The following is a 26,155-nucleotide window of genomic DNA, read 5'->3' as shown; positions in this document are numbered from 1 at the left end:
GTTGCCCTACAGTCCAAAGGTCCATTAAGCCAACAGTAGCCAATCCAGGTCCCAAGTACCTGGCAAGATCCCAGAACAGTAAAAAAAAAACCCCCCAGAAAAGTCCATAATGGAAATCAAACTCAAATCCCCTGCATTGAAGGACCACAGCCCTAACTCCTACACCACACATGCACCTAGTGTTTTTGAAAATAAAAACTTGCATTTATCTTGATTTAGTTGGTTATGTAATTTATTTTTGGATAATAATAATAATTTTTTTTAAACACCTGGCATTTATCTGAAAAACAGCTTCTCATACCTAACTGGTGTTGGAATTGACCTCTTCAATTGCTTCACAGAATATCTTGGGAACTGGGTTCCCTCTAAAAACATACAAGAGCATTAAAGAGGTTGGGAGTGCAGATTATTATTATTATTTATTATTATTATTTGTTACATTTGTATCCCACATTTTCTCACCTTTTGCAGGCTCAATGTGGCTTACATATAACCATTAACGGTGTTAGCCGATTACGGTCTGAACAAATACATGGTATGAATGAATACAAAGTGATATTGTAGTAGAATGAGGTACATGTAAGGTAGTTACATGTATGGTCGGTGCGTTGGGGGAAGTTAGAGAGGAAAAGGGGGAAGAAGAGTCAGATAATGTCTGTTATGGTCTTTGGTTACATTGTGTCGCATGTGACCAGGTATTTTTTATGTTGGGTCGGTGGGGTATGCTCTTCTGAACAGGACAGTCTTTAGTGCTTTCCAAAAATTTAGGTGGTCGAGCGTAGTTTTTACTGCTTTTTTTAATTCGTTCCATAGTTGTGCGCTTAGGTAGGAAAAGCTGGTTGCATAAGTGGATTTGTATTTGAGTCTTTTGCTGCTTGGGTAGTGGAGGTTTAGGTATGATCATGCAGATTTTGTGGTGTTTCTGGTTGGCAGGTCGATGAGGTCTGTATCCTGGAGCCTCGCCATAAATAATTTTATGAACAGTCGTGCAGATTTTGAAAGTGATACGTTCTTTGATTGGTAGCCAGTGCAATTTTTCTCTGAGTGGTTTGGCGCTGTCAAAACGTGTTTTTCCAAATATAAGCCTGGCTGCTGTGTTTTACCTGCCTACAGGAGTCAAAGCTAAATGATTCTGAGCATTTCAAGCTGTAGAGAAGCTGGGTGAGGGAGGTTTTATTTGCTTCAGTGAGCACTTATTGAGCAAGAGTAGCAGTCTTATCCAATATAAGTATTGCCTATCAGTTGCATAAAGATTTTAGATATTAAGTAGAGAGGGAAATTCACATGTCCAGATCAGGAAAGGAGATTTCCCATAATAATAATAGTTTGCAATAGTGCATCTTAACCTTCTCCTTGAGGCGCACCTAGTCAAAGCAGGTATTCAGGAATATACATGAGATAGCTTTGCATATTGTAGAGACCTATTATATGCAAATCTATCTTATGCATATTCATTATGTTGATTCTAAAAACCTGACTGGCAATGTATGCCTCCAGGAGAGGGTTTAGAACAGGGGTGGACTGACCATTGGGACAATAGGGCAGTGGCCGAGGGCTCACAGAAGTAGAGGGCCCTTTCTCCCCTAGTCTCTATTTAGTTTAATCAATTTCATAGGTAGTTAGGGGCCGATGCCCTTATTGCCCAGGGGCACAGATCACTGTCAGTCCGCCCCTGGTTAAGACGCACTGGTTTGCAAGAGGTAAAGCATCAAACGTAGGTGCAAGACTAAATGTTGATGTCTCTCCATATGTAGTAGAAAGAAGCACAAGTGGACTCTGGGAACAGGACAATGGCAGATCTTTATTAAGAAGACCCGACACGGGTTGTGTTTCAGCGATAAGAGGCCTGCATCAGGGGTCGAAGAAAACTAAAGTAGTTATAGATAATAGAATGTGCAAATCCACTGCTGGATTGTACTCTCTCTTGCCACGGAGCAGAATGCTCTCACTTCTGTTAAAAGAATTGCTTGAATAAACAGCGTGAGCTCCTTATTCCTGTGGAGTCACTAGTCGCTGTCTGAAAAGACTGCCAAAATTCAAAAAATATCCAAATACCCCTACATATGCATGGGAGCTGCAGCTTTTTAAAATTGCTGCTCTTGTTCTAAATTAACACACTGAGCTAATAGCTTTGGTGTCACCCCAGATCACCCCTTCTGATAGCAATCACTTCCCTAATCACCCTCCCTCAACAATGATCCCTCTTCTGATCATCCCACCAATCCCATAAGGCATCCGATGACCCCCTCACACCCCTCACAGCTGATGTCTACTTTGGAATTCAATCTCTCCCCCATAAACAAACCCCTTACCTGACAACCCCATGATATAAACAACTCCCCTGATGGCCCCCTTCACCCCCTGGTATCAAGTGGTGGAAGAAGCATCCTCCAATTGCTCCTAATCCTTTGATTGTAGGTTCGCAAATGGCCACAATGACCACTATTGGTAATCTGTCGTATTGTCTCTACAGATCAGGCTCTGAAAAATAGGGGGGGGGGGGGGTTGGGGGGGAGGGAATCATAGGAAACTGCTGACAGGGGAGTGATTAAGAAGTGGCCCAGACCTTGGCCTATACAGCTGCCCCTTCAAATGGCTGGTAAATGCTTACATCTAGATTTTTTTCAGAGTGGCGCGGAATCCTCTTTTACGATGGGAAATCTTGTCAACATTGTAGGCCCACCCTAACTGTTCCCTTTCCATGCCTCCAGCATCTCTGTATGCCAATCTATACAGGTGAATGCTGCTGTTTACACATGGGGATGCTTCTAAAATAACCCCCATAATGTCATAAAAGACCCAGAGTGACGGCTCCTCATTATACATGTAATGTGGCAGGGTAGGGAATTATTGCTGCTAATGTGTATGCATCAAATACATGTAAGTCTAGTTTAGTTTATTCAAACTTGATATACTGCTTAGCCTAGAAGATCAAATCAGTTTACAATACATAAAACCACGTAACAAAAACAAACAAACATATATTAAAAACGCCACTGCATTGCATATGCCCAAGGTGCCATTTCTACAGGAGACTTTGACCTTGTAATAGATCTTCATTTAGATCAAGCTAATGGATATGGTGGAGAGAGCACATAAGGGGATGTGGACTCCTGCTCCTATGTCAAAGTCTAAATCTGGTGGATAATGGCAGTTGATACACCCTTTCAATAGAGATTATACTCATGTGTCTTGTGCTCATGCCTCTATGTCCCTGATAGATTAATTGTTAGTATCACGAGAGAGGTTCCCAGTCAGATACTGGTTTAATAGACTCTATGGCTCGTATTAAAATGGAAATCTCCTTACCTATCAGAACCAGAATCCACAGCTGTGAGAGGAGGTAACTGAGCAGGAGGGTTGTGGGGGCTGCCCTGAACATTGTGACCAGGAGATGAGTGACTGGGAGGATGCTGGGGTGGCACAGTACCAGCAGCTGTTCCACTTCGACTTGAGTGAGTGCTCGAAAATATGTTACCTGAAACCAAAATAAGAACACATTTAGCCTAAGACTCTGCTGATCAGTCACAGCACACTGCAAAGTAAATAAAGCACAAGAACATACTTCTTAAAACCATGTTTCTGAAACAATTAAATGAACATTGTGAAATCTAAAAAAAAAAAAAAACTGGTACCTTGAATCATTTCAAAGAATGTTTAGCTTTAAAAACATTGTGTTGCACTTGCCAGAAACTAAAAGCTGATTCAAGGAAATCCAGAGCAGGTTTCCTCAAATCAGCAATTTGCTTAAGGTACAAGTGGATCTGCTTGGGGATTTCCCAATATATGTTGAGGAAAAATGTTCTAACCAATTTTCATGGTGAACCTGGGGGGAAAAAATCTGACAAACTAGGCTGAAAACATCCTTGCTTAACTCTAACTTCCAAACAGTACAAGGAAAAGATGTTGTCTCTGGCAATCATTTATCAATAGCTGATTTTTTGTTTTCTGTTGATTTTGTTGTGGAATTATCTGAGATGGTGTTAACAGAGCTGCATTTATCTGCCTGAGTGACTGCCTCAGTCCCAGGTCTGGTCTAACAATTAGGCATGACAAGGCAGTCGCCTAAGGCAGCAGCTTCTAGCAGGCAGCAAAAAGCAACTGCAAAGAAAAACAATAAGTCCTGACAGCCACACAAAGAGTCAATAGTATGCACTTTTACCTAAGAAAGTTTAATGTTTAAAAGTATGATATCCAATTATGCATTTTAATGAATAATAATAATAATGATCATGATTAGTGAATTTAGGGGCATAGTTATCAATTGGGCTACTGTTAAGACATGTTGTTTTACCCAAGGAGATTTGATTGACAACAGGAGATGGCATGACATCAAAAAGCTGAAACCACTTAGGTTAGTCTCTGTTTCCCCTTCACTGTGCAGCCATTGTTCTGCATACACTCAAAACAGAGCAAACAAATCTATAAGCTGCTGCATCCACTTTATTGTTGGTAGCATTTTTATTTAATCTCACTTATATTTTCAAACATGCCAGCTTGTGCAGCATATGGATGTACACAGAGGAAATATAATAACAGAATAACGTTTCATAGGTAGAGTATTAATTTATCATAAATCGTAATCAGTGTGTCATTTGGAGGGGACACCCTAGCATAGCATGTGTTATATCCGTGCAGAGATATTTTTTCTCATGGTAAAGGGCCACTAACAGACATCATGTTATGATAATCAGGTGCTCAACATTCAGAGTTTCTCTATCTATCTATCTATCTATCTATCTATCTATCTATCTATCTATCTATCTATCTATCTATCTATCTATCTATCTATAGCAGTTATATCCCACATTAAACATGAATTAGGTTAAAAACTGGGAGCATTTAAAATCTTTTTTTCCCTATGCCTAGACCAAAACAGAAAGGTGGTTGGGAACTTGCTCCTTTTGTTTTGTGGAATTCAGTGGTATCTCATAAAATGCTCTTAATATTGTTTATTACTACTATTTAAAAGAAAGATATTAAGTAATGAGGGCAGAGCTACCTTCATGCAGAAGTCTAGAGTCAGTCTAAATGTGCTAAAATTTGTGATATATATTTATTTCTTCTTCAAGTCAGTTTTCAACAGCATTTTCTCAGTTATTACCCAAATGTGAACACAATTATAATGTTAATGAATAAGTTTTGGATGTTACTGAATTCTATTATTCTGTCTCACTGTATTTCCAGTTTTGGCACAGTATAAGCCATCACAAGGAAAAAATATAAGAAAACCAATGGACTGCATTAGGGGCTTATAGCCCCAAATGGGAGATCTGCATGAAGACAAAGGCAGGTGTAGGTGAGGGGGAGGGGAGTGGGAGGGAGAGAAATGAGTGTAATGTTATCTTGTTGTGTCTGATTAGCACTGGAGATGTTTTCCAGCTGTTTGCTTTGTTGTATCTTGTTAAAATTCAAAAATAAAGTTAAAAAAAGAAAATATTTATTTTTATTATTTTGACTTATGAAAACCACTTGTCCCTGAAACATGCTCAAAACAGAATAATCCATTTGTAAAACAGAGATGAGTTGAAGATATGATTCCATGTGCCCCAATGAAAGGAGAGTTTAATTTTACTTCCAATCTTTATAACACCAGGCTTCCCAAGACAGATTACAACAACAGTTAACATGAACCAATTACTGAAATTTGAACCCAGAAGGAGTAGTGAAGGTAGCAGGACTCTTCCACAAAATACCAGAGGGACAAGAAATGTAATAAGCAAAATCTTTATTCTACAGTGTAGAAAAATGAGCACAAAATACAGCCTTTATTAGTGCTGTTTCCACCAGCTACAATAATTTTTGAAGCTATTTTAGTGATACTCAGTTTTGATTTCATGATATTTATATCTACATATAATGTATCTACATATGGGATGCTTTCAAATACATTAAAAAGCTGTCAAATAAGTAAAAATAAAAAAATCTTTTGTCTTCCACCTTGTAAAGCACTGCCTATCCAACTGGAATAGCTTTTGACTTTTTACGGCTGGACCATGCATAGGCAGTCCATTATTGCTAATAATCTTTTACTATTGCTTTCAATAGCATTTGCTATTGTTTTGGGTGTACTTGTGACTCCGCCTACTGCCAGCAAGCTACGCCTACTGGCTTCAACCCATATATTGGGCTAGATAGCCTTATACCGTCTCCTGTTCTCAATCTAACCTCCTTGGTTTTTACCACAATCTCATGCCTTTTTAGCACAGGTCCTAATAACTGGGGTTAACAGTGAAATAACACATTTTAACTGTAGCCCACAATAATAACTTTTCCCCTTGTTTATTAAAACCTTGGAAGGTGGAGGGAGCCAACAGGCTAGGCATCTAAAACTGAGGAAGAGTGTAAGGCTAATGGTTCACTAAGGGTGACTAAGGGTGACTAATCCTCTTGCACTGACCTTCTCAGCCCTTTAAGCCAATGGTTCCCAAACCTATTCTGAAAATAATCAATCGAACCAAAATTTCTCATATGCATAGGAGTCGACTCTGTGGGTGCTTGAGCAGCCCCAATATTGAGAAAATTCCTTGTATGTGTCCAGGAAGGGGTTATTTCCACTGGGCTTAGCACCCCCAATAATTTTGAAAAGTTAGCTCCTATGCTTATGTGTACAGGAAACTGTAACTATGATCTGTGGAAAAATGTAAAAGAATCTGAGCATGAGCAGATAAGCTGCTGCATTTTGGAGTTCTATGTTGACAGTTTATGACTGTCATTACCCCCTGTTACCTGTCAAAGCATTTTATAGAGACACTTGTTAGATAGTAACATGGGAATTGCATATGTATTTTTACAATCCTGGTGGATCAGTGAAAATAACACAAACTGAGGCAATGCTCAGCAGCAGCAGCTCTTCAAGAACTGACTCAGCAGAACAGGCCAATTAGTAAATGGCCTCCTAATTGCACTCTAGAGGGCTTCTTGCTGCAGTAGTTGAGCCAAGGCCCTGCCTCCTGATTGATGTCATCAAGGGCTTTCCAGAAGAGGAGGCCCACCATAGGAGGTGAATTGTTCCTGAAGATGTGATATAAAGGAGCTTGGTTATTTGACAGCAAATTTGGAAGTGACTGGGGACCTTTTTTTCTTTTTTTTTTTTTTTTGTTCAAGAGGTGAAGTAGTTTGCTTGTATTGGGATTGATTGGGCCTGGTTTGTGATTTTGCCATTTATTTTTTTTCTAATGGGTGGCTAAATTTCAGGGGATGTTAGAAGAGAGTGAAGAGGAACTCAGTTATATATAGGAAACAGAGGACATCATTTACTAAAGAATAAGAAACTACAAATTTGAAACAGATTCTATGACCAGTGGAACTCTGAAGAATGAGAATCAGAAAGGCATTTACTCCTGTACTGAACAAAATACAATGAAATCTCAAAAAAAATGAAACTTTTTTTGTACTTTTGTTGTCTGATCATTTAATATTTTTCATATGGTTTGGTCCTGACTTCTGTTTATCACTTTCTCCTTTTTGGTTTTCTCCTAAGTCCTTTTCTAGGATCTCATTTCCATTTCCTGTTTCTTTACTTTTCCTGTCTTTTTTTCATCTCACTCTGACATTGATCTTTCTGTTTCACCTTTTTTCTCCATTTCTTTCATCTGCCTTTTTATCCATCTACAGCTAAATTTCATTCCTCCTTCTCCCCATTCCAGCCTTAACATAATACAACAGTGGTATTTGTACACTGCTATAACCGCAAAGTTCTAAGCAGTTCACAATATCCGCTAAGAAACCAGGACAATTTCACAGGAATTATAACACTCAAATCATTAAAACAAAAAAACCTAAATAACTCTAATTATTAGACAAAACAAACTTCTTGAAAAGATAAATTTTAAGATAAGTCAGACTGAGCAAAACATAGTGAAAATTCTTGCCAAAATTTAGAGGCTTGATAAGCCAACAATAGCTCATGAATTTTCAATCTTCTACAAACTTTGGCTGAAGGAAAGCTAAAAGGAGAATTGTTTATAGTTCTTCGGGATCTAAGTGAAGATCCCGAAGAATCTTCATTTAGGTGGTTGGGAGGCGGGGATAGTGCTGGCAGACTTATACGGTCTGTGCCAGAGCCGGTGGTGGGAGGCGGGGCTGGTGGTTGGGAGGCGGGGATAGTGCTGGGCAGACTTATACGGTCTGTGCCTTGAAGAGGACAGGTACAAATCAAGGTAGGGTATACACAAAAAGTAGCACACATGAGTTTATCTTGTTGGGCAGACTGGATGGACCGTGCAGGTCTTTTTCTGCCGTCATCTACTATGTTACTATGTAAGATGTGAACTGAAAGTTATCCAACATATAAGCTGAAATAGCTCCATCTAAAACCTTAAATAAAAAACATGCAAACTTGAACAAAACCCTGGCCTCTATTGGCAACCAGTGTAATTTTACAAAATACCCCGAGAACTTGTCTGATTTTTTATTTAAGAAAAAATGAAATGCATCGTTGTGTTCTGTATTGTCTGAAACTTTCTTAGTTTATACTTTGCACTCCATGGAAATATCAATTACTGTTTTCACCTACTTATCAGCATTCCATTTTTTACTCTTACTTCACTAGTCTTCCCATTCCCCACCTTTGTCTCATTCCTTCCTCAACTTCTATTCCACCCATCTTTCATCCACTTTCTTGTCCCCTATTTCTACCCTCTGCATGATTGCTCTGTTTCTTTTCTACATTTTAGTTGATGCTTTTTTCCCTACTATTTGTATAATTTTATTGTAAGTTGCTATGGCCTGTGCACAATAATAGTGGGTAATCAAATATTTTAATAAACATAAATATAAACATCCCCTCATCAGCCTCAGCACTGTTACTCATCCTCTGTCTACCCAGATTTGAAAGAGAAAAGAGCTCCACTTAATGATAGGAAAGAGAGGGAGGCACACACACAAAGGGAGGCAAAAGCAAAGAAAACTCTATAAAACAATAAAAGACATATAAAATAAAAGAAAAATAAAGAAAATAAAAAATATAAATGAATTTAAAAGAATATAATAAAAGTCTCTATGTTCTGGTAGGCAGCCCTTTTGTATTTCGATTTCTTGAAAAACAGTCTTGCTGCTCTTGTTTTGGACTGTTTGCAGTGATTTTAGGGTGTTTTTCTTGTACCCTGCATATACTGCACTGCAGTAGTCTAGTTGTGATAGAATTGTTGATTGGACCAGTAACATAGTAACATAGTAGATGACGGCAGAAAAAGACCTGCACGGTCCATCCAGTCTGCCCAACAAGATAAACTCATATGTGTATACCTTACCTTGATTTGTACCTGTGTTTTTCAGGGCACAGACTGTATAAGTCTGCCCAGCACTATCCCCTCCTCCCAACCACCAGCCCCGCCTCCCACCACTGGCTCTGGCACAGACCGTATAAGTCTGCCCACCACTATCCTCGCCTCCCAACCACCAACCCCTCTTCCCCCCACCGGCTCCTCCACACAATTTCGGCTAAGCTCCTGAGGATCCATTCCTTCTGCACAGGATTCCTTTATGTATATCCCACGCATGTTTGAATTCCGTTACTGTTTTCATCTCCACCACCTCTCGCGGGAGGTGCTCGGTGAACCAGTCTGGTGGGGTTTTCATTATGTAGTTGGGACATTTGTCCAGTAGGCAGTATGCATGCACATATTTTGTCAATATTGTCTTTACTGTGTCTAGTTGGGGTTGTTTGACTGCGGTCCATATTCTGTTAGCTGTGGTGTGGTTTTCCCATGTTTCATAGTCCTGTAGGTAGTCTATGATGTTTATTTGTGCTTTTGCAAGGTTTGATCTTGTGTTTGTTATTTCATTTTTGAAGTATTGTGCAAGCTCGTCTGCAGTTGGTGGTGTTTCAGTTGTTGCCAATATGTTCTGGGTTTTCAGTAGTTTGTTCATGAGTTCGAATATGTTTTTCATATTAGTCTGGTCGAGGTTCATATATGTACTGTTTTGTGTTCTGCTTTTGCTTTCTTTATGCTGTTTGTGTATGTTCTTATTGCTTTTCTCCATACGGTTTTGTTTGCGTTTGTTTTGTTTTTGGCCCATGCTCTTTCGAGTTTCCTATAGAGTTTCTTTATGTGTAATAGTTTGTCATTAAACCAGGGATATGGTTGTTTTCTGATTTTTGTTTTTAGTGGTGCTATTTTGTTTAGTATGTTTTCACTTGTTTTGTCCCAATTTCTCATGAGGTTTTTATCTTCGGGTGGTATGTTATTGAGTTCATTTAGTGTTGTTGACTAGAATGTGTTGTTGTCTATTTTTCCTCTGGTTGTTAATGTGTGTTGGGTTCTTGGTTCTCTTTGCTTGCCATTTTATTTCCATTGTAGTGTGAAAGTGAGCTTTCTGGGGTCTGATTATGGTACCTCTTCCCATGTGTAGTTTGTTAGTATGTGGTTGTTACTTGTTGTGAATCTGTAGGCTAGTGTGTCTAATTGGTGTCCTTTTGTGTGCGATGAGACTCCTTGTGCTGTTGTGAAGTTCCATTGGCTGTTGAAGTTCATTAGTGTTTTGGTGTTTGTGTCATTTTGTTTTTCTAGGTGCAGGTTGATATCACCTATTAATAGGACATTTGGGTGATTGGTGTAGATGTTTGATACGAAGCCTGTTAAATCATCCTGGGCTTTAATCCAGCTTCCCGGCGGGCGGTAGAATAATGTAATGCAATTGGTCAGTTAGTGTTTTGTCTGTGATTTTGCATCAGGATTTCGATTGATGAGGATGTGTGTTTGGCGACATGTTCTGCTATGAAGAAGAATTTGTATATTATTACAACGCCTCCTCCCCTCCTTTTGGTTCTATTATGTGTAATGTTTTGTATCCTGGTGGGCATAAGTCAAGTAGTGCAGGGTCGTCTTTGAGGTGCAGCATTAGAGCCGACTCTGTGGGTGCTGTGGGTTCTTGAGCACCCCCAAAATTGAGAAAATTCCTTGTATGTGCCCAGGGAGGGGTTATTTTCATTGGGCTTAACACCCCCAATAATTTTGAAAAGTTGGCTTCTATGAGGTGCAGCCATGTTTCTGTTATAAACAGTAGTCCAAGTTGTTCCATTTCTATCCAGTCTCTTAGTAGTGTTGTCTTATTTGCTGCTAATCTTGCGTTTATGTAACCTATTTGTATCGGGACATACATGTTGTGGTTAATGTTGTTTTTTTTAACAGTTTGTAATTGTCTTTGTGAGCTCCCTATTTTGTTCTTGTTGTATTGTTGGGTGCTGTTCATGCTTGGTTTCATGTTGCTGGTTGTTTTTTTGGCCTCTTTGTAGTTGTTTAGGTGGTGATTGGGCTCTTCCAGTTGTTGGAGTGGCTGTCTTTTTCCTGTGATGTGTACTGGTATTTTGTTCCATTTGGATAGGCTAGCATTTAAGGGGGCTATTTTACAGTCACTATACTATCAGTATAAAGCACAACTAATAGGGAAAGGAAGCCTCAGTTTATACTTTAATTCTCTCCCACCCACCCCAACTCTTGCCTATCCCTGGCCTGATCTCTGATTTATAGGCCCCTAAACCAATTAGGAGGCTAAAAATGTAATTAGGACACCTCTATCAACCAGTAATTACAGTCTACTTAGATCCATAGAGGGGAACCTACTAATAACATTAAAATAATAATAATAATAATAATAATAATAATAATAATAATAATAATAATAATAATAATAATAATAATAATAATAAACTAAATATTAGCATAGCCTAGCATATAACTAGTAATATTAGGGGACTTAATTTACATATTCCCACTCCATTAGCAATTTAATTAAGAAATCACCAATAATAAGATGCAGGCAGCAGTCCAGCAGTGAGATGGGGGCTATCCAGTCTTTTGCACCATGTCACATGTTTGATTATCTCCAGTTGGTGAGAAGTCATATGTGTGTACTCGGTGCAAAGAGCTCCTAGCACTCAGGGAATGGGTCCGATCTCTGGAGGCTAGAATAGCATACTTGGAGGAGCTGAGGCACAGAGGTTTATAGAAGAGGCCTAGAGGGACATAGCAGAGAAGTCCCACCTTCAGTTTGGCAACCTCTGTGTGATGCCATGGAGCAGAAAGGTCTCCTGAAGGGAGAGTATCACTTTGGAGAGGCAGAAAGTGATCCTGTATCCAGGACCTGCTCTCCAGGGGGTTGCAATATCCTTTCACATAGAGGATGTGTCTCCAGGGGCTTCTGCCCAGGAGGGAAGGGTTAGGATGGCCATTGTAGATGGAGGTATGATCATTAGGCATGTAGATAGCTGGGTGGCTGGTGGACATGAGGATCCCTTGATCACTTGACTGCCTAGAGCGAAGGTGGTGGACCTCACAAGGCACCTAGATAAGATTTTAGACAGTGCTGTGGAGGAGCCTGCTGTCTTGGTTCATGTGGGTACCAATGCCATAGGAAAATGTGGGAGGGAGGTTCTAGAAGCCAAATTTACACTCTTGAAATCCAGAACCTCCAGGGTAGCATTTTCAGAAGTGCTCCCTGTTCCACGCATAGGACCCAAGATATGGGCAGTGCTCTGGAGTCTCAATGTGTGGATGAGGTTATGGTGCAGAGAGAAGAGTTTTAGATTTGTTAGAAACTAGACAACATTCTGGGGAAGGGGGAGCCTGTTCCGGAAAGATGGACTCCATCTTAACCAGGGTGGAACCTGGCTCCCAGCATCAACATTTAAAAAGGAGATAGAGCAGCTTTTAAACTAGAAACTAGGGGAAGGCTGAGAATCACTAGGGAAAAGCTGACTGTGGTTCAGAACAAGGCATCTTTAAAATATATCACCAAAACAGAGAAGATAGGGCATCCCGATATCAAGGTTGTAATAGAGACCATAGTAGACCAGGTGTCTTTAAATAAAGAGTAGACAGATTTTAAAGATTACAAACTATCACTGTCAACTGCTGAGCAAGTTGTAAACAGGAACAACAAACACTGGCACTACAAAAATATTTTCTTTTTTTTGTAGCACTGGTGTTTACCCGGTGGTAATCAGACAGTGCTATGCACTGCCTGGTTACTGCTGGGTAGTGCAGTGGCCCTTACCACCACCTCAACGGATGGTGATAAGTACTCCCCCTTGAAATGGCCGTGCAGTAAGTGGTTCACTTACCACTCGGACATTTCTTTTTTTAAAAAAGAGACAGTCTTTTACCTGCTGCGGTTAAAAAGTGGCCTCAGTGCACGACCAAAACATGTGCTGATGCTAGCACAGGCCCCCTTTTACCACAGCTTAGTAAAAGGGCCCCTTAGTGATTATCTGGAACATCGTGCACAGGCCTTGGTCTGGTTTTAGAATAGGATGTAGAACTGAAACAGCTTTAGGAATGCTTTTGGCAAAGGTTAGAAATGAAGTTAGCCTCGGTAAGTGAGGACTATTAATGCGATTTGATATGTCAAGTGTGTTTGATCTGGTTGATCATGATATTTTAATACATTTACTCTGTTATTTTGGGATTGGGGATGCAGAGTTGCATTGGTTTCAAGGTTTCTTGAGGAATAGCTTATACAGGGTTAAAATAAATCAGATGTATGCTAATCCCTGGGCTCCTGATTGTGGAGCACCCCAGGGTTCTCCAATGTCGCCAATTCTGTTCAGTGTTTTATTGGCTCCCTTAGGGATTATTTTGACCAAATTGAGCTTCTGCCCTCTTATATATGCAGATGATATCACAATGTATATACCATTTCCTTTAGATATTGAAGGAATTTTGTCAGATGTTAAGAGCAGTTTGGATTCATTGGAATACTGGGTTTTCATTGTTTAAACTGAAACTTAATGGGGAGAAGCCTAAGGGCCCCTTTTACTAAATTTTTAGCATTGAGTAATATTTATAATTACTTATCACTCAAGGATTTTACTGTAAACGGTATGACTTATTTGTTGGAGAAAGAACTTAAAATATTGGGTATTATATTTGCTAATCATCTTATTTTGAAGCTCAAGTAAAAGCAATTTCTGTTAGGGCAGCATGGAGACTCAGGAGAAAACGCTTTAATTTTGCATCTGAAGTATTTCCGATAATCTTGCAGGTTCTGATTTTGACACATCTGGATTATTGTAATATGGTGTATGCTGGTTGTCATAAGTATTTATTGTGAAGGCTATAAACATTACAAAATACTGCAACATGTCTTAATTGTCAGGTGTCAAAATTTGAAAGTGCTCTGCCCTTACTGGTTAAATTGTATTGGTTGCCAATAGAAGCCAGGGTGATTTTTTAAATCTGTACAACTGCATTTTTGATTCTACATGGTCATGCCCCCGAATATATGTTGAATTTAATTAATACTTTAGCTAAAAATTGTGATGCTTCTTCTATTCTAGAAGTACAGGTTTAAGAGGCTATTTTCTGCTTCTTTTATATTTTTAGCTGTGAGGAATTAGAATGTTTTACCTTTGACTTTAAGATGTATATTGGATTATAAAAGTTTAGAAAGGTTTTGAAAGCTCTCTTGTTCTAGAAATGTGTGTTTAATTAAGGGGCCCTTTTACTAAATGGGGGTATAAGGTGGCCTGCGGTGGCATCGGTGTGTGGGATTACCACGTGCTGAGACCACCTTTTTCCACAGTCAGTAAAGGGGCTTTTTTTTAAAGGACCAGTAAAAAATTGCTGTGTGGCCGTTTACTGCTGGAGCCCTTACTGCCTCCTATTTAGAAGGTGGTGAGGGCTCTGGCGGTAACACAAATGTATTTTCTAGAACCGGAAATAGCGTGTGACAAAGGCAGAATTACCGCCAGGCTCCTGAGCAAGCCCAGCTGTAGGGCCGATTTGATGCGTGCCAAGCCAGCACTGGGCCTACCACCCTTTTGTAAAAGGGACCCTATTCTCAATTGTTGTCTTATTCCTGGGAATGCCCAGCTGTTTTTTTTTTTTTTATTGTGAGCCACCTTGAACTCTGTGTTACAGGCAGTTGATAAATGCAATTTGTAATGTAGTATAATGAATAGCCTGTTATGGTTTGACCTATTGATAAACAAAAGAGCATTAAGGGAGCATCTATAGTGACTTCACATTCTGTACTTTTTTCATCCATCCTGGCTGCTCAAGACTTTTTAAAACCACAGTTATTCAGCAAAAGCCTAATTTTCAGAGCCTTTCATCTTTCTGGATCCCCAAATTCCTGTACATTAATTAATCTCTCTCTAAGAATAAAATCAAAAGAATTAGAGTAGCTAAGTAGGAAGAGTTTTCATAGATTTTAAATTCATCTGAAAATTAGAAGAAAACCCCCCCAGAATGGACAAGAGAAATGTTAATCATTTTGTTTGCCTGAACTGTAAAAGCTTTTGCTAGCACTGCCACTTTTGATGACATACCTACATGTGCTCTTAGGGTAAAAGCCACAGGCTGAGTGCTTCCAACACAGCTTGGAGTATATTTATAATTGCTTAATGCACTTACTAGGATGACTTATTCCTGTTCAAAATTGAAGAAAAAAAAGACTCAAACAAGATTCTTCCTGTTAAAATGGTCTGTCTATCTATTCAGCAATTTTAGACCCTATTACAGAAGTCAAGTTCCTAAGCTACTTGCCAGTGATTTCTTTTTAGAGGACTAAAGACACGTATGACCAGGTTTTGAAATGTATTCCTCTTTGTTGTAATACAAAAGAGGAGTAGGAAATGAGTAAAGGCACTAGTTTAGTGGTCAGTCTGCTTATGCCATACTAGCTCCTTTTTTCAGGAACATCTAGTTCATCTTAACACAGATTAGTGTCAAAAAAAGAGTATGCAAAATATCTATAACTAGTAAAAAAGGCCCGTTTTTAACGCAATGAAACGGGCGCTAGCAATGTAATGAGTTCCTGCCATTAATGTTTCCACGGTTGTATTCTGAATATAATTGTTGTTTACATGTGTAAGATTTCTTTATATACAATATTTTTTGTGTAAACTGTGTTACAAAGTGGTAAACGTTTTCCTTGTTCAGGCCCTTCAATCAGTTTAACAATCACATCAGAAGAGCTCCTTACTCGTGAGAATGCAATATACAGTTGCCCATGTGAGACACAGAGTGACAGTGTGTTTTACAGACAGTGTAAGAGAGAGATACACAGAGTGATTGTGTGTGTGTGTGTGTGTGTGTGAGTGGCAAAGTGATTAAATATTTGTCTTCCCTTCCGTTCTGTGCACTTGCCTCCACTGATGTTTGTACCTCCCTGTATATGATTGTTTGTTAGAGATTCAATCCACTCCACTTCCCTCCTCCAAGTTCCGTTCTGTCCGATTGGTTCTTTGTGATGTCACGTTTGTTTGCTTGGCAACTATGCAGCATTCCATTTCCTCGATGTGAGGGCGGGGACAGTGAAAGCCAATGAAACACTGAACTGCAGACTTATGAACCCTGCACTGTGGCAACTATGCAGCATTCCGTTTCCTCGACGTGAGGGCGGGGACAGTGAGAGCCAATGAAACGCTGAACTACAGACTTACGAACCCTACACTTCCACAGAGTCAGATCTTGAGCAAGTCATTAAATATCCAGTATACCTGAATGTAACTCACCTTGAGCTACTACTGAAAAAGGTGTGAGCAAATCTAAATAAATAAAATAAGGGGTCCTTTTACAAAGCTGCAATAGAAAGTGGCCTTAGCTTGTCCTAACATGGGTCTTTTTTGTGCGCTAAGGCCATTTTACCACTGCTGGGGAATAGCCAGTTTTCCATTTTCTGAATTAATTAGTAAAAAAGGCCCATTTTTGACACAAATGAAACGGGCGCTAGCAAGGTTTTCCTCGGAGTGTGTATGTTTGAGAGAGTGTATGTGAGAGTGACTGTGTGTGTGACAGAGAGAGAGAGAATGAATGTGCAAGTGTGTGTGTGTGTGTGAGAGAGAGACAGTGAGTCTGGGTGCGAGTGTGTCTGTGAGAGAGAGAGTGTGTGTGTGAGAATAAGAGTGTGTGCAATGCGTATGTGAGACACAGTGTGAAAGTGTGTTTCACACAGATACAGTGTGTGTGAGAGAGAGTGTGTGTGAGACCAAGAGAATGTGTGAGTGACTGTGAGACACATAAAGAGTGAATGTGATACAGTGTGAGACATAGAGTGTGTGAGAGACAGTGTGTGTGAGAGACAAAGACTTTAATTGACTGTGAGAGACAGTGTGTGAGAGAGAGAGAGTGTGTGTGTGACAGAAATACCTCCCCCCCTCTGGTGTCAGGCCCCCCCCTCCCTCCCTCTCTCTGGTGTCAGGCCCCCCCTCTCTCTCTCTGGTGTCTGAGCGTTACTGTGCAGGACGCTGAGCTCTGGCTGTGCTTCAAGGAACTGATCAATCCTATTTAATAGAATGCACCTCCAACATTCTGAAGCCGAGAAACCTCGTGTGGTTGGTTACTTCTGCTTGTGACGAACCCAGAAGTACGTGATGTCAATTCAGGAGATGGATACAGAGAGCAGGAATGCCTCAGCCATGCAGTCAGCTTCAGAATGTTGGAGGTGCGTTTTATTATATAGGATGGCCAGTGGCGTTCCTAGGGGGGCTGACACCCGGGGCGGATTGCCGATGCGCCCCACCCCCCAGGTGCAGCGCCCCACCTCGGATGCAGCGTGACACCCCCAACGAAAGAACCCCCCCCGGGTGCACGCCGCTGGGGGAGGTGCTGCGCACACCTGTCCTCCGTTCGTTCCATGCTTCTTCTCTGCCCCGGAACAGGAAGTAACCTGTTCCGGGGCAGATAAGAAGCATGGAACGAACGGATGACAGGCGCGCGCGGCACCCCCCCCCCCCCAGCGTCGTGCACCCGGGGCGGACCGCACCCACCGCCCCCCCCAGGAACGCCACTGAGGATGGCATGCACTACAGTTGCAATTAGCACACGGCCATTATCAAAACTTAGCACATGAGCCATTACCATCCCCTATTTTTCATCTAGGCTCATTTGCTAGTGCTGTGCTAATCAGTTAGTGTGCAGCAATATGGCTGTGCTGATTAGTGCAGACTTGCCCTCTCCCAGAAAAAAATAAAAAACAAAACTGTTAGGGTGTGATTGGTGCATACACATTTGGAACTTATCATGGGATGCCTCAGTCAGTGGAGGCTCTACCATTAGGACAACTGAGGTAGGGGCCTCAGGCGGCACTCTTCCTGGAACAACATCTCCCCCTTCATTCCTCCAACCTCTTCCTTGAGTTTACCATCTTTTTCCATTTTCCAAAAGGCGGCGGCAGCAATTCCCATATGCTGCCCTGCCACCAGCACCAGTCTCTTCTCTACTGTGGCCTGCCTCTCTGATGTAACTTCCTATTTCCTCAGTGGTGGGCCACAGTTGAGAAGAGGCCGGTGTAACAGGCCAGAGTATACCCCCCGCCCAGACTATACCCGGGGTTAAAGTGGTCTAGGCCAGAGTATACCCCGGGTATATTCTAGCCTAGACCAGTTTAACCCCGGGGTATACTCTGGCCTAGGCCACTTTATACCCCCTCAGGCCAAATGATACCCCGGGAATATAAATTGGGGGCTAGGCCAATTCATACTCCGTGTAAAACAATATAATTGTCAGGTTCTCAGGTTCAGAGCCTGCGGGGCTGGGCTCTGTAGCAAACGTGAGCCCTTGGGCTGCTGACGAGGAGCGACAGCAGCAGGCAAAACCCACCAACAAACGCTGGGCAAGCACACTGACACTGGCAGGGACTGCAGGCACCGCCCAGCGAGCCGGAACACACGGACTGGAACACAGGACTGGAATTCCCCGGACTGGAGGACACAGGACTGGAACCTCGGACTGGAACACTGGACTGGAATCCCCCGGACAGGAGGACACAGGACTGGAACACTGGACTGGAGCACACCGGACTGGTCCACACAGCTTCACCTGCACTTAGCTACTAAGCCCCCCAGGAGTTGAGCTCCTGGGTTTGAGTAGTCCGCAAGACTTACTGGACGACACAGGGACCAGGACTAGAACAGGCTGTAGCTGAAGTGCGCCTAACTCCTAAACTGACCAATAGTGTTCCTAAGCCCGGCACCAACCAAAGAGCTCCTAAGCCCTCCACTAACAACAGTGCTTTTAACAGAAACTAACAGGGGTGCCCCTACGCCCTACACTAACAGAAGTGCAGGGAAGCCACAAGGGAAAAGGAAGGGAAGACAAATGCCAGACCTAACCCTGGTGCTTCCAAAGCACCAAGCTGCAGCAGCTAAACATGGGTTCTCACCCCGGTGCTTCCTAAGCACCCAGCTACAGCAGCTAAACACAGGTCACGAGGAAAAGCGGGGAAAGCACAAGGAAACAAGCAGGAAAGCCAAATACCCAAACAACAAAAGGTGCTTCCTAAACACTTACTAACAAGGGTGCTCCCAGCACCAAACTCCAGCACTGCACTAACAGCAGTGCTACACACCGTAGCAAAAGGGAAAGCAGAGGAGCCAAAGGGAAAAACAGGGAAGTCAAACACACAAGTCACAAGTGCACACTGCACTAAACTAACCTGGATCTAAAGCAAGTAGCCAGAAGCAAACGTTGCGAAGGCCCTGAAGGAAAGAACACCACTTCCTTATCAAGGCCCTCCCAGATGATGTCACTCTCCCTAGAGCCAGGCAGAACACATTGAAACCCCGAGAGGCCCAACCCACATCAATGCAGCACCGAGAAGCTCTTGAAGCCAGTACACCCAGGAAGAGGTAGAGCAACTAAGACCACACCCACAGCTGCAGTGAAGTGAGACAATTAGCCCCATGCTGGCAGCAGCCGTCACAGAGAGAGAGAGAGAGAGAGAGAGAGAGAGAGAGAGAGCTAGCTCAAACAGGACAGAAAAACAGAACAGAAGCCAGCGAAAAAGCTGACCCCCAGGCAAAAGGTAAGTTTGAGAGGGGTTCTGACCACGATCATAACAATAATGCAATTGTAACATAATGTTCAACAAATTTGACTGTTCATAATATAATAAAAGTAGCCTAGGCCAGAATATACCCCTCCAGGCCAGAATATACCATCTGTGCTGCTTCCTCTAACACTTTCTCAGCCTGTCTCTGATTGGTTGCTTCCTCTAACACTTTCTCAGCCTATCTCTGATTGGTTGAGAAGCTGCTTCCTCTGTTGTCACTTCCCTGGTTTTCTCACCCTGTCTCTAATTGGTTGAAAAGTGCAGATCTCTTTTTATCATCCTCATAAACACAGCTGCTTCTTCTAACACCAAACTCTTTACTTTACCATTGTTGACAACCATGGAAGACCAACTGTATAACCAACTTTTGACATTCTACACTGCAGCACAACAAAAGTACCCCCTGTGGATCTACGATCTATCTCCAGAGAAACGTCTAAATGCCAAGACCCAGTTCAGACAAACAGCTAAGCCATATCGAGCAAACAGAGGGATTCTTTTCCATGAACAGTCAAATTAATTAAACATTATGTTACTAGGTATAAATTGGCCTAGGCTGTACCCCCTAGGGCAGGATATACCCCAAGGCAAAAATGGGTATATTCTTCCCTGGGGGGGGGTATATTCTGGCCTAGGCTACTTTATCCCCCTAGGCATAGATAGTGTATTCTTCCCTGGAGGGGTATATTCTATTCTGCCCTGGAGGGGTATATTCTATTCTGCCATGGAGGGGAATATTCTGGCCTAGGCCAGAGTAAACCCCGGGGGGGGGGGGGGGGGGGTATAGTCTGGTGAATTCTGCCCTGGAGGGGTATATTCTATTCTGCCCTGGAGGGGTATATTCTGGCCTAGGCCAGAGTAAACTCCAGGGTATATTGTGGCCTAGGCCAGAGTAAACTCCGGGGTATATTCTGGCCTAGGGGGATATAGTCTGGCCTTTAGGCCAGTTTATCCCCTGGGGTATACTCTGGCCTGGGCCACTTTAACCCCGGGTATAGTCTGGGCAGGGGGTTAATGTGGCCTGTTACACCGGGAAAGGGGTGGAGAAAGGCAGGGGGGATGCCAGAACATGGCCTGGGGCGGGCAGAATCTCATCCCTGTCTCAGTTGGCATCTTGCCTTGGGCTACCCCTGGCCTCAGTGCATCCCGTTTAAGCTGTGGTAAGCATGTACTAATGCTTACTGCAACTTAGTTAATAAAGCCCTACAGATGCTATATTAAAAAAGTGGTAAGAATAAATAATTAAAGATTTATAAGATACAAAGGGAGAAATTTGAAGCAATAACTGAAATGCTATCGGAAAAATCTACATTCATGATATGCTGCTAAGAAGTCAACCCATTTTATTTATATTCAATACCTTATTTAGTTTTGTTCTGATGGGTTGTCAGAGGAACCAAAATTAAAAACTTCATAGCGCCTAACTTCAATTATAGTGGTGTCATTCGGCTCTCAGGTTGTCAGTTTTGCTTCCCAGCTCTCACATCCAAAGAACAAAACAGAATTTATGCACATTAAAAGTTCTCTGAAAGCTCCATTAATAGACAGAGTACTAGAGCTTTACATAAAGAGTCCAACATGTCTGTTTCAGTTCCTGAACACTTGAAAGAATGATGCTTTCTGGTTAAAAAAAAAAGCGTAAAGCTTGTTTGTCTCTTGGTCAAATAGCCAAGCTTCCATTAAGGCTGCGCATCTGCTAATTCACTGAAAAAGTGTAATTACTATTGCTGGCATGTTCTGACAGAGAGGCCCTAAATGCTTTTACTCAATGTACTTCTTTATATGGAACAAGGTACAAAATGGTACATAAGTAACACAATAAGATTATACCCATCCTGTGGTATGCAGTGCAATAATGTTGATCCTGCTGTGCCTCAATAAAGCTACCTACTGGTAGAGGTTCATTACTTAACCCCCTCAGTGTTACTTAGAAGGTCATGGCTGCATTCATTCCCGGCAGATGGCTTTTTAACTCTCTCTATTTCTATTGACCGGCAGCTAGCACAATTGATTAAAAACGGCAGATGAACATATCAGACATTCTTCATGCTTTTGTGATTACGAGATGGAAAAATTCTCTGCACGTTGGAATTTGTGGTCTTGATTAAAACCCAAATTTCTTGCTTTGACTGAAGGCCATTACATCATACCTTGGTATGGAACACCAGAGCAGCTTGGTTTTCTTTTTCTTTATTTGTATTTTTTTTTGCATTATAGGGGTAAAGCAAGTGTGGGTTTAGAGGTGGGGTATGAGGCCAAAACATTTTCATTTGTTTAGTTTCCTGTGTTGTTTAGGGGAATTTGTTTTGTTACTTTTTTTTCATTTCAGGATCAATATCATAACTAGTGCGTACTGGGCTAGAGTCAATGTATGGCATCTAAAAAAATTGGTGCCACCCCCCCCTTAAGCGGCATCCTATAAGCCACACCTAAAGTTCAGCATGGCTTATAGAATTAATGCTTATGTGGAGAGGTCACGTGTATATTTAGGTGCCACCAATTGCACCAATGAAATGCTCACACCTAAATTTACACACGGAGCACCATTATTCTACAATTAGACGCATAACTCAAAACCACACACCGATCTGCCCTAAAATGCCCATGCCCCTCCCTTTTCTGCACCCCCTTTTTCGGGCCGCATGTAAATTTTAGGCGTGGAACCCGTGCCTAATTTTACACACATAGGTCCTTATTAAATCTAATTAGTGCCATGGATTCCAGTACCCAACTTTGAATGTGAGGACTTTAACCAACTGAAACCTTTTGTAAATCCTGATACTCAATTTCAGCTCACAATCCACAAATTCAGTAACACTGTGCATAACTCTTTGGAATACACGTGACCCACCATGCCCTTCCCATGGCCATGCCCCCTTTTTGACTGCACGCGAGAAGACTTAGGCATGGTTCTTTATAGAATCGCACATAGGCAGTTGCATGCACAACTCCAAATTAGTGCCAATTAACACCAGTAATTGATTGCTAGCAGCCAATTCTTGAGTGTTAGTGGCTCATTAATATAGTTGCCTGCGCAACTCACGATCATGCCCAAATTTGAGCAACCTTTATAGAATCTGGGGGATCATAAAGAAAATACAAATACACAATACGACAGACCAAAAGGTCATACTATAAAACTAAAATAGGGCCAGATTACAAAGACACGAAGAAATTATACCAACTTGTGAACAAACTACTAGACATCACCTTGGTCACCACAACCAATACAGACATCCCATCTGCAGACAACCTTGCTAAATACTTCAATGAAAAAATTGCAAACCTAAGTAACACACTACCTCAGGACAACACCGATATCGAAAATTTCATCGCTGGCTTGGACCCAACCCCTGGTGAATACCCAGCAGACCAAATCTGGTCAAACTTTGCTCTCCGCACAGCGGAAACAGTCACCCAGGCGATTAATAGGTTCTCCAACTCTCACTGTAAATTGGATACCTGCCCCAGCTCAGTGGCGTAGCCAGACTGCCAATTTTGGATGGGCCTGAACCCAAAGTGGGTGGGCACAAAATTTTCTCTCTACCCCCCTCCCCCAGCAAAATTTAGTCACGCTAATCAGATGCATTTGTCACACAGGGTAAAGTGCTGCTTTTCAGTGCATCAGATTTCAGAAAATTTATTTAATAGCCTAACACCCTTTTCAATGAGCTTTCAGAGGCCAAAACCTCCTGCCTCAGGTCAGTATAATGTTGTTACGGTATCCTCGCCTGACCTAAGGAAGGAAGTATTAGTCCCTGAAACTTCATTAACACAGGTACCATATTACTTTATCCTAAATTAAAAATAAAATTATTTTCTTTACCTTTCTTGTATGGCCATTTACTTTTTCTCATTGTGTCGCTCCCAGTCTCTAGATTCTGCTTTCCTTCGTTTTCGCTTAACTCTTCTGCCACGGTTTCCTGGCCATTTCTCATTTTTCTCTCCTTTTTCTTTGCTTTCTTCAATATTTTTCTGCCTCTCTCTCTCTGTCCTGATTTAATTCATTCTTACTATCCATTCTTTAATTTCCTTCATCTACTTATGGCTTTTCATCTTTTTCTCACCCTTGTTCTCCCCATGCCCCTTCCTCTTATTCTCCAGTCTTTCACTACTTTCCTTTTCCATCCAGCAGCTCTCTTCTTTCTCTCCCCATCCTTCCAGTCTCCCCTCTCTCTCCCCATCCTTCCAGTAGTCTCCCCTCTTTCTTTCTGCATCCTTCCGTCCAGTGTCACCTCTTTCTCCCTACCCTTCCATCCAGCGTCTTCCCTCTTTCTCTCCCCATCCTTCCATCCATCTATCCTCTCTCCTGATCCTTCCATCTAATGTCTCTCTCCCTCTTTCTAACCAGTGTCTCTGTATCACTCTACCCTTTTCTGTTCAGTGTCCCTTCTCTCTCCACATCCTTCCAGTCTCTCACCTTTCTCTGCATCCTTCCAGTCTCTCCCCTTTCTCTCCCCATCCTTCCATCCAGAGTCTCTCTTCCCATCCATCCGTTTTCCCTCTTTCTCTCCCCATCCTTCCATCTGTTTTCTATCTTTTCTCCCCATCCTTCCATGTTTTCCCTCATTCTCTGCCATCCTTCCATCTGTTTTCCCTCTTTTCTCCCCATCCTTCCAAGTTTTCCCTCTTTCTCCCCATCCTTCCATGTTTTCCCTCATTCTCTGCCATCCTTCCATCTGTTTTCCCTCTTTCTCCCCATCCTTCCATGTTTTCCCTCATTCTCCCCATCCTTCCATGTTTCCCTCTTTCTCAGACGGGAGGAGCCTGCGAGCCAGCAGCCAATGCCTCAGCAGCCAATGCCTCAAGGCTGCCGAGACAGTGCCTGCTGGTGCCGCGCTTTTTTTTTTTTAAAACATTTCTCGTCCTTAGCGCCGTTAGTGCTTCTTCTTTTTGTAGCGCCGGCCCTGCTGCTCAACAGGAAAAGCAGCAGTGGCCGGCAATGGTGGCTGGCGCTGGCGCTGGGCGGGCCTGGGCTGAAATTGGGTGGGCCTGGGCCCACCCAGGCCCACCCGTAGCTACGCCCCTGCCCCAGCTACCTAATAAAATCCGCCCCCCACCACTTCATAGCAGACCTTACATCCCACTTAAACTACATGCTTCAACAAGGTCTCTTCCCTAAGGAAAATGGCAACATCCTACTCACCCCAATACCAAAAGATCCCAAGAAAAAATCTAACAAAATCACTAACTACCGCCCAGTAGTATCAATCCCACTGGTGGTCAAACTGATGGAAAGCATGGTAGCCAAACAACTTACTTATACAGTACTAATTACCCTCCTAGCCAAATTCAAGCAGGAAATAGCAACAGGCAAAAGCATACTTCTCCTCCAATTCGACATGTCCAGTGCGTTCGACATGGTAAACCATCCAATACTACTATAACTCTCCTAGATTACTTCGGGATTGGCGGACACATACTTAGTTGGATCAAGGGTTTCCTAACCACTAGAACATATCAAGTGAAATCAAGCTCAAACATATCACCACCGTGGAAAGCAGAATGCGGAGTACCTCAAGGATCACCACTATCACCAATCCTTTTCAACCTAATGATGACCCCACTAGCCAAATCCTTATCCAACCAAGGCCTTAACCTTTTCATCTATGCAAACGATGTCACAATATACATTCCTTACAAATGTAATCTGACAGAAATCACCAACGAAATCAAGCTCAGCTTGAATATTATGGACTCATGGGCAAACGCATTTCAATTAAAACTCAACACAGAAAAAACACACTGTCTCATCCTCTCATCCCAATACAATATGAACAAACCCACAAACATAAACACCCCAGATTATACCCTCCCTATCTCAGACAGCTTGAAAATTATCAGTGTTACAATCGACCGTAACCTCACACTAGAGAACCAAGTGAAATCTACAAAGAAAATGTTCCACTCAATGTGGAAACTCAAACGCGTGAAACCATTCTTCCCGAGGGAAACATTTCGCAGCTTGATACAATCAATGGTACTAAGCCATGTAGACTACTGCAATGGAATTTATGCGGGATGCAAAGAACAAATTATAAAGAAACTTCAGACTGCTCAAAACACGGCAGCCAGGCTTATATCTGGAAAAACGCGATTTGAAAGCACCAAACCCCTCCGAGAAAAAACTGCACTGGCTCCCAATCAAAGAACGTATTGCTTTCAAAATCTGCACCCTGGTTCATAAAATTATCTATGGCGAAGCCCCGGGATACATGACAGACCTCATAGACCTACCAACCAGAAACACAACAGGATCAACACAAACATACCTAAATCTCCACTACCCAAGCTGCAAAGGACTCAAATACAAATCAACCTATGCATCCAGCTTTTCCTACATAAGCACACAACTATGGAACGCATTACCAAAAGC

At 42.0% G+C, this 26,155-nt stretch overlaps 1 protein-coding gene across 5 annotated transcripts in view; it reads right to left on the bottom strand.

The window, feature by feature from the left end:
- The window catches only part of GLIS3 (GLIS family zinc finger 3), a 680,540-nt gene that overhangs the window by 76,300 nt on the left and 578,085 nt on the right, over positions 1-26,155 (bottom strand). For all 5 annotated transcript variants that reach the window (XM_030193810.1, XM_030193813.1, XM_030193814.1 and 2 more), the window contains exon 8: positions 3,310-3,478. In XM_030193810.1, coding sequence (XP_030049670.1) covers positions 3,310-3,478 — 169 coding nt within the window. The remainder of the gene's footprint in view (positions 1-3,309; positions 3,479-26,155) is intronic.

The sequence above is a fragment of the Microcaecilia unicolor genome, chromosome 2, assembly GCF_901765095.1.
Source record: "Microcaecilia unicolor chromosome 2, aMicUni1.1, whole genome shotgun sequence".
Taxonomy (NCBI): Eukaryota; Metazoa; Chordata; class Amphibia; order Gymnophiona; family Siphonopidae; genus Microcaecilia; species Microcaecilia unicolor.
This window is presented reverse-complemented; position numbering and strand designations above follow the sequence as displayed.